Here is a 10,233-nt window from a genome sequence, read left to right as displayed (position 1 = left end):
TCAAATATGTATAAATTAACCATTATTACGATAATATATTATTTTTTATAAATTAGATTAATTTTAATATAGACATTATAAGGATATGCAATTCGATTCTTTTTTAAAAAAAAATTGACAAAAACTTGTGTGAGACGATCTCACATATCTCTTATTTGGGTCATCAATGAAAAAATATTACTTTTTATATTAAGAGCATTGCTTTTTAGAGTAGATCTCTTGTGAGACGGTCTTAAGAATTTTTATCTGTGAGACGGGTCAACCCTACCGATATTCACAATAAAAAATAATAATATTAGCATAAAAAGTAATATTTTTTTCATGGATTACCCAAATAAGAGATCCATCTCACAAAATACGACCTGTGAGTCCGTCGCACACAAGTTTTTGTCTACTTTTTATTGTGAATATCGATAGGATTGACTCGTCTCACAGATAAAGATTCGTGAGACCGTCTCACAAGAAACCTACTCAAAATATTTATGTCATTTTTTATACAATGCAGTATCAAATTTCTGGCTCCGTCGTCGTTGTATTATTCTGTAACCACCAAGATGCATGAATTTGTTGACTCTTGAAGATCTTGGTGGTTACAGAAGAGTGTGAATGCTACAAGTAATATGTGTTTCCCACACCGGCTGCGGGAAGCTCCGCCCATGTGCGAATGTGTTGACTCTCGAAGATCTTGGTGGTTACAGAAGAGTGTGAATACTACAACTTTGACTTGTTCTTCATTAGTTTAATTAAGTGACGTGTTTGTCTTCTATTTCTTCCACTTCTGCTAATGGATAAATAACAGTAAAATAACTTTTCTTGTCCATGACGATTTTTTCGGTTTTCGATTTTGATCCATTAAGTTTTCGAATTTTAATTTAGATGTGCTAATTTTGATTTTTTTTTCCTTTCTGTCTTATTTTATATGCTGACATGACATCGAAAAATAGTTGATGTAACAAAAAAAATACTGAAATAGTATTGAAAAATTGATGAGTTGGTGCTGGGATTAAAAAAAACAAGTTTAATAGGGGTGAATTAACTTATTAAACAAGTATAACATCTGGATTAGCAGCTTGAAATAATTTTTCAATCAAATTAAGTGACTCAAGCTACTAAAAAGTATAAAAAATTACAGAAAAAACTCAATACACAAAGTGACTAAAATATATACATAAAGAATCGTGTCAGATAAGTAAGTGACTGCAAGTACATAGAGTCTATAGTTTATTCATGGAAGTTTGAAAACAAAGCTTATATGTCTCTTCTTCTACATCCAAAAAGATTTCACTATAAGTTTTTATTAGTACGACTCTTGTACAGAACCCACTCTAGCTCGGTTCAACAATCTTCTGAGCTAAAACTCCTAGCAACTACACAACAACCTCAATCTATTCAAAAATATGTTTTCTGATAGTTACAAGCTTTTTACTACAATTCAGCTAAGATAAACAACAAATAAGGTAGAAAATAATCAAGTGCACAAAGTGATCCTTAATCGATCTAATAGACTTTAAGTGTGTGCAGACCAGCTTGAAGATAGAATTTTGAGAGATGCTGAAGATAAGAATTCAGAAATGTTCGTACGTGCATAGAATCAGAGTTTCGGTTATTTTTAAAATTTCTGATGCATTATCTTTTTATTGATAATGGCTTCAACATTAATAAATATGATTGGTACTCACAGATCTACTATATACACGAAAATCTTATAAATAATGTCATGTGTCTTTGTCGTCTTTCAAATATAATACATGACAAATAAAATCCATTGGACACTAACAAGATATAGTAACCAACAAATCTTTATTCTGTGATGAAGAGAGAATATGACTTGTCCTTACTGATCGAATTCAAATTAAACTCCGAGAAAATTGTTTACTTACGCGAAGAATGTTTTCAAATCAATCCGACGATCACTTCAATTGGTATTTTCCTTACTTAAGTGATCCGACTCAATTTATCCTTGACAAGTCGGATTGATATCTATTCTTTAAGCTCATCAGTCTAATACTGATTCAGTTCAGTTCGCTTAAACGATTCTTAACAGATTAACATTCTTTATCAGATCAGTTTAGTTAATTGTCCATTAGTCCCGTATTCTGTATCAGACTGATTTAGTAGTAGACGAGTTTAATCTTATTGGATCAGATTAGTTTGTGATCATCAAAACTAAGTTCAATTTTTTATGTTAATAATTTCTCCCTTTTTGGCGATGATCAAATTAAGTAAAATAACAAGTATTGAAATAAGACTTTTATAGATAATCACATAATAAAACGTCAAAATATAAACAGTTTATCTTCTGAAAGACTGGTAGGATAAATGATGAGGTTTATAACCACCACTAATACAAATTGTTAGGATTAGATGCTTATTAATAGCCCACAAGATAGTTTTGGTAAAGCAATCGCTCGGTCTAGCAATCGATATCAGAGCCAGATCACATATTTGAATCCCATTATCTGCAAGAAATTCAATTATTGTGAGATATATTTTTAGATGCGATAATTATCCATGTTGGTTAGAGCAAGAAAAACGTGATGCATGAACTATTGTATAATATACAATATTTAAGTCGCATCGTTATCACCAACGACAACTTTGATAAATGCAATCGCTCGTTCCTACATGTGACATCATAAAATGCTAATGTGTTCAATGTCACATTATCAGTTGAATGAAAATAACCGAAAATTAAAATCACGTATAAAAACCAACTTTGAAAACTTAATAGACTAGAACCTAACATATTTGACCCATGAGACAATTTTTGTGATAAAATGTATATAAAAAAAGTCAAAGTATAAATTTGCAAATGAGGCAAAAATTCCGGGCAAAAAATTTTTTAAAAACTCCAAGACGCTAATGGGTAACCTTCCAAATTCATCATTGACTTTTTAATTTTTTTTTTAAATTTATTAAATATAATGTTTCATCAAATTATATTTACCACCCTGGCATAATATAAAATTAAAGATCTTAGTTTCACATTCATCTCATTTGCAAGGGTTTTACACATATTTTTTTATATATAATCTATATTATCTATATTATTATTATATTATTAAGTGTGAGTAGGTTAGAAAAATTGCTTGAAGAGGACACCAAAATTTTTTCCCTTTTACTCTCCTCTTCAACACCACATATAAATTATAATAATTTCAACCATGTCAATCCTACGTCTGAAATCTTCCCCAAAAATGGAAGCCTTAACCGTACCAACACATTTGAAAACTTCTCAATTTAAAAAAACCTTACGGTTAGTATTTTTAACACGAAAAAAACTTTCTTTTTTCTACCATAATATTATTATATTTTTTTTTATTGAAATTAAGTTTAATAGAGAAATAGATTTTTTTGTCATACACAACAATGTGTACAAACACACTAATTATAATATTAATATCAAATTACAAATATCAAATATTCATTTTATAAATTGATTAAACAATATTTCAAATATATAATATTACGTTACACGCAATGCGTGTGCCTCAGCCGCTAGTAATAATAAATAAAGAGTTTAGAATATCATTAATTTCACATTAAGTTATGTGTTTTTTTTTTTGGATATTCATCTAATCTTTCAAATAAAAAGTTGTTTTTTTAATGTTTTGACAAATATAACTTTAAATTGTTTATCAAATTAAATTTTTTTTCTTAATTTTGTAACTAATAATTAAAAAAAATGTATATACTATAAAATTTATGCATATTTGTACAGAACTAAGGTCTGATTTATATCCAAATGAAATCAATATTTTTTATATAAAAATAATATTTTTCATAGATCAGACAGACAAGAGATCTCTAACATAAATTTGATATGTGAAACGAACTCATAAAATTTTTGTGCTCTAAAAATCGATCAAATTAATTGTTTAGTTGTAATGATGCAACTTTTTTTAAAAAAAAACAACTAATGTCATGGTACAATAATTATCTCTGATAAATAATCTAAATCTGATGCTTAAACTGACATATGTTTTAAAATATTAGGGTCACATTAATTATATGTGGCAAAAATTTGTGTGAGACGATCTCACGAGTCGTATTTTGTGACATATCTCTTATTTGAGTCATACATGAAAAAACATTGATTTTTATGCTAAGATTATTACTTTTTATTGTGAATATCGATAGAATTAACCTATCTCATATATAAAGATTCGTGAAACCATCTCACAGTAGATATGCTCTTTATATTTTTTATAAAATCGACTTTGATATAATTAATTTTTTTTAGAAAGAAAAATAGTAAATGAAATAAATTGTGAGAATGGAAACCTGTGTGGGAAGTGGTTGGCAAAGGAACGAATCGAAACGGGTTTCCCCTCACCAAAAGCAGACCCCCCACTGGCCTAACCCTTCCAACCCTCACACATTACGATTCATTTGTTTATGGCTTCCACCGAAGACCCCGCCGCCGACCACGTCGCCGCGGCCCACATCTTCAACGAGGACGAGGACCTCCTCGACGACGACGATGACGACAGCTCCGATCGCGACGACGACGACTCGGCCTCATCGGCCGCCGCCGCCGTTGATCTCCCTCCTACGACATCCTCCGCGGCAGCTCTGGTCACCGTCGCGGTTCCCGGCGTCCCAGATCCGCATCTCAAGCAACAGCTAACGGATATAGTCGTTGCTAAGAAACCGGCGCAGCTCGACGACTCTCGCAAGCTCTTCCAACGGCTCTGGACGGACGGTGACGAAATCGAGCTCTTGCAGGGATTTCTCGACTATACAACCCAGCGAGGCGGGCCTCACAGCTCCTTTAACCACCACCACCATGACACCACCGCTTTTTATGATCAGATCAGGGACAAATTTCAGCTCGATTTCAATAAGAATCAGCTTGTTGAGAAGCTGCGCAGGCTCAAGAAGAAGTATCGCAATGTTGTCAACAAATTTGGCTCCGGAAAAGACTACGCCTTTAAGAGCCCCCATGATCACGCTACCTTCGAAATCTCTTCCAAAATCTGGGGCACCTCTGTGCTCAATGGCTCCTCCTCCGCCGTTCTTGCCATCTCTGCCCCTGCCCCTCTTTCCATGTATGAGGATGACGACGACCCTGGCTACCCCAATTTTTCTTATTGTCAAAGCCCTAATCCTAATGGTATTGATGTAAATAGCAAAACCCCTCGGCCTAAGAAGAGAAACCGAACTGGAGCCTTGAAACTTGAGGACAAACAGCAGCCTGTCTTCAACAGTAATACTAGTTATAACCAGCCATCTGCAGCACCCACGCCAATCGCCGCCACTCCGGTGGCAGCCGCAGGGACGACACAATCTGTTTCAAATGTGATAGAAGAGACTGTGAAGAGCTGTTTGTCACCCATACTCAAGGAGTTATTGGGAAATTCAATGAGTTCCAATGTAAATCCTAATGGACCTTGCTGTGTACATGGGTTTGCATCGACACTAAGCCCGATGCCTTTGGGTTTTGCTGGTGCTATGATCGGAGCCAAAATGCCTGACGAAAAGTGGCGAAAGCAGCAGATATTGGAATTGGAGGTTTTCTCCAAGCGGTTGGAGTTGATGCAGGATCAGATCAAAGAGCAATTGATGGAACTTAGGACCGTGGGGAAGTGATCAATAGCTTTATCTGGCAGTATGTTTATTTTCTTTTTCCCATTTCCCTTAACCCATTTAAGCTTATATGTAGAATTGCTGGATGCTTGTTGATAAATGTGAAACTGCGGATCCTGTTTAGGTAACCCTTGGTGAATAATGAGTTGTGATTGTTCTGTCCGTTGATGGCTTGCTTGTCTCTTGATACTTGCATAGGGATAGTTTGACATGTATATTGGAATCCATTTGACAGATATAAGTAGTAGTTTGATGACTCGTGTTTTATACATGGATTCTCAAATACGGTATGTGTGTGTTTCTTCCGTCATTATCCTACCTGTTTCACTCTACATATAGGAGCATGTTTTTGTTTTTGATCTTGCAGCTATCAGGGCATTTTCTCTTGCTCTAGTTCTCGAAGTAACTTCGTCGTTGTGATTTAATGATATAACGTTATCAAGCTGTTAGTCGAATGAAATATTAGTTGATGATGCTTAGTGATATATATGATCATGTTATATTCTTAACCGAACATCTAAATTTGAATATCACTGTTAGTTGGTGGATTATTGAGAGTCGCTCCTTGAACGCTAAAGGTTCCTGAGCTAGGGATATCTTACTTAAGTAAAGCTCTTACTGGTCTATGCAGCTCATTTAGACTCAATTTCTACGTCTCGATGCGCACTGTCAGCATGTATTTCCAAAGTAATTAGGATGCAAACACAATACTCTTACCATAATTTCATGGCTAAGGCAATATTGATTATTCAAGGTGTGAAACTTTATTGCTGGAGTTTTATGTGTTAAATGTCAGTGCAAAAGTCTGCTGTCAAGGTTCCTGATAGAAAATTAAACCCAGACAAGCAGGAACATAGTGAAACGTCTGTAAGCAAGACCAGACACATATAAGTAATGGGGAACTTTTCCCAATTTCATAAAGTAAGCCAGTTGCTACATCGTTTTGGTAGTTTTTTGTGTTTCTTCCCTCGCCAGTCCAAAGTCATTCAAGATACCCACTATATGGTTGTTTATATTTCTTCACTAAGTCATGCCATTTGGCTGGTTTGAACTTACAAGACATGATAATCCCAGACAATCTCCTATTTGCAAGTTGCAATTCGTATATTTTGGTGATATATATAAAAATAAAAATAATAATAATAATAATTTTGTCCACGGTTGAAAATGATGGAAGAAGGTGGCCCCAGACAATCTCCTATTTGCCTGCATCAGGAGGATTTAAGTTGGTAGGAAATTTATATCTATATATAAAGTTACAACCAAAATATCGATATTTACAAAAATTTATCGAGAGATTTTTTTATTATATCACAAGATTTTACTATTATTTCGTTGAGATTTTGCATTGAATTTATCATGAGATTGTGTCGTAAAAATTGATTGTACAAAATTGATTGTACATTATCAGTTTTCTCTTTCAAATACATAATTGGGAAACGTGTAAAAGACTATGAAAATCGAAAAGTTCCAACCTTTTCCACATCCAAGAGACAATAAATTAAAGTAAATTCTTTTTTAGCGTAAATTAAGACCAAGAAAATAAGTTCTCATGGAGTGGATCCAGCAGGACGAGGGGGGGTCAGATTTTAAAATTCGGAAAAAAATAAACAATATTTTATGCAATATTATTACAAAAATGTTAATTTCATTTACAAATGTATTAAAATCTTTACTTGGCCGGAAAAAATAAATAAATATTATCATAATTAAATATTTATTCAAGTGTTTATATAATGCAAACATGATTCGCATTCCATTATGACAATCTATGGTCCGACATGAATTGGTGATTTGGTAATTGTTGAACAACAAAATCAATGGAGACATTTTGTTTTTATTTATGTCAAGTGGTTAGCCATGTTTGGATATGTCAACTCTGCGAGATGAATACAAGAGACTTTTTTTCAAATATTTTTTATTACTTTAATTTTGAGTAATTCCATGCATAGACACGTAAACAAATGCATTTATCATTAAAGATTTGAATTTTAAAATCATCATATTATATATATATATATTTAAATAATCATATTTATATCATATTTTAGTTTTTTAATTATCCAGCTTGGGAGGAAAAAAAAGTTTTTCATTGAATTAACAAACATATTATTATACAAAATATTTAAATAAGAAATAATCAGAAGATATCCTAATATAGAAGAATTCTAAATATCTTAATCTAAAAGAGTCTAAAATACAAATAAAGATAAATTACTATCTTATCTACTTATATATAATAATCCAATACTTTCTCCTTCAAGTTGAGTCATATAAATTGAACAGCTTGACTATCTAACGGAACTTCTATATGATGATCATCTTCCACCTTTAATTCATCAAGAAGTCTCTTGAGCCATATTTCTTCACAAATTCCGTTAGACAATGCTCGAAACTCTGCTTCAGCACTGCTACGAGCTATTGCAGGTTGCTTCTTGCTCCGCCATTTCACCAAGTTCCATAATACAAATGTGCAATATCCTGATGTGGAACGTCTGTCTGTAGGAGATTCAGCCCAATCAGCATAACTATACACTTTGATTTATCACATAGATGATCTCCTAAAGAATAGTCCTTTGCCAGAGGTCACTTTTAGATATCTCAACACCCGATATGCAGCATCCAAGTGTTCTTCAGTCGATGTATTCATGAATTGACTGATAACATTAATCACAAATACAATATTCGGTCATGTATGTGCTAGGTATATAAGTTTTCCTACTAGTCTATGATATCTCCACTTATCAACTGGAGGACTCTCTTTTTTCATATATATCTTGATGTTTGGATCCATTGGAGTATCTACAGGCTTGCACCATAAAATACTAGTTTCATTCAGTAAGTCAATAACATATTTCATTGTGAAATTGAGATACTCGGAGATGATCTTGCCACTTTCATTCCAAAAAAAATTTAATCAATGTCTTTCATTTCAAATTCTTTCGAGAGTATGAGTTCACACGGGCTATTTCGTATGTATGATTTCATGTAAGTACAATCTCATGCGCATACACTATAATGGTTGCAATCTTACCTTCTTTATAATGTTTTACAAATAACGTGTAATCTGATTAATATTGAGTGTAGCAATGTTTCTTCAACATATTGATAAATCGATGGAATCTGGATCTAGGTGATTGTTGAGCCCATGGAGTGACTTTCTCAATATGCACACCTTATTAGTCGTACCTGTTGATTTAAAGACATAAATGTTCATGTATACTTCTTTTTTAATGTCACCATTGATAAATGCATTCTTAACATCAATTTTATACAAAGGTCGGTCTAGGTTGGCTCCAATGGACAATAGAACTCGAACAATGTTGAGTCGACATGTGTTATTCTTCTCTAGCGCTCTGATTTCATCATAAACTGCAGCCTTCCATTTTGGATTACTGGGAGCCTCATCGATCTCCCTTGGAACCTGAATCTAGTCTATAGTGAAAAGAAAAACACGATATACAGGAGAAAAGCGTTTAAGTTAGACAAAATACCTATAGATGCATTGTACATCTTTTACTCAACACATAGATCATTTATCATCTTATTTCACGAGCTAAAACATGTCTAATTTTGAAGGCGTGCTAAAATGTTTGTCTCAAGGATGATGATAAAGATGAATGTAGAAATGTGAAATTTTTTTAATTTTTTTTTTTGTCGGCAATACGCATTTGCTTTCTACGGTCCTGTGTATGCATGTATATAAAGATTCACATTTATTTGTCCATCAATCCTCTAAACTCCCGAAGTATTCAACACGCTGCAAACTCGGTTCATACAAGTGGCCAGCATTATGCTCTTCAAGACTTTCAAAAACTTTCACATGGCAAAGGCGCAAAGCCGAACTGCATGATCACTTGTAACCAGATTGAAACCACCATAGCAAAATAATTGCCATCAAGAAATCCACTCAGATATTCATCAATGAAGTAAAACCAACCACAGAATGTAGTCGAGTTCCGTTGCTGTTTCTGTAGAAACACGGACAATGGTGTCATCCTTTCTGAACACATATATCACCAGAAATAAGCCTCTTGAACATTGCCTCAGCTACACTCTTTTGGACGATACTTTACAGAAATAGTGGCTGATTTCCGAGCTTCAAGATTGGTTCATTTTGTTCAAGCTAGCCATCTAAAGTGGAACAAGCTATGAATATTCTGAAACCTTAATCCCGAGTACTAGCAGATATACACATTGACTGAAAAGGATGGTTATGGTGTTGTAGCACTTGTTATGAAGCACAGTATTTAAATTTTGGTAGGCCAGATGTGGAGAATAATTTACCCCACTTCTTTTTTTAAACTTTTCACACTAAAACAATCAAATTCAAGTATATTAAATTGCAGGTAATATAGGTTGGCTAGTATTCAGTATCTTATTTACAACTTACAATTGTCTGCCGTAACACCAAATAAGTAGCTGAGATAAAGAAATGAACAGGGAAAACAAAACATATAAAAAAGAAAAGATAAGAAAACTAATGAATATATGGCTTTTGTTTGAAACAATTGTTGTGTGTGTATGTATATTATCAACTTCAAAAAAGAAAAAATTGAATACTTATAATAATAGAATCGAATGCTGCATGAATATTATATCTATAGGAACCCTGTGAACAACCAAAAACTTGTGTACTTCGAA

General features: G+C 33.3%; 1 protein-coding gene across 1 annotated transcript; it reads left to right on the top strand.

Annotated features, from left to right (window-relative positions):
- Positions 1-4,275: 4,275 nt before the first annotated feature.
- Positions 4,276-5,858, top strand: LOC142520863 (putative transcription factor At3g04930). Its single transcript, XM_075624012.1, has one exon. It carries the CDS (start codon positions 4,399-4,401, stop codon positions 5,590-5,592), a length of 1,194 nt encoding a protein of 397 aa, XP_075480127.1. The 5' UTR covers positions 4,276-4,398; the 3' UTR covers positions 5,593-5,858.
- The last annotated feature ends 4,375 nt before the right edge of the window (positions 5,859-10,233 follow it).

The sequence above is a fragment of the Primulina tabacum genome, chromosome 12 (genome assembly GCF_025594145.1).
Source record: "Primulina tabacum isolate GXHZ01 chromosome 12, ASM2559414v2, whole genome shotgun sequence".
In the NCBI taxonomy this organism is placed as follows: Eukaryota; Viridiplantae; Streptophyta; class Magnoliopsida; order Lamiales; family Gesneriaceae; genus Primulina; species Primulina tabacum.
This window is presented reverse-complemented; position numbering and strand designations above follow the sequence as displayed.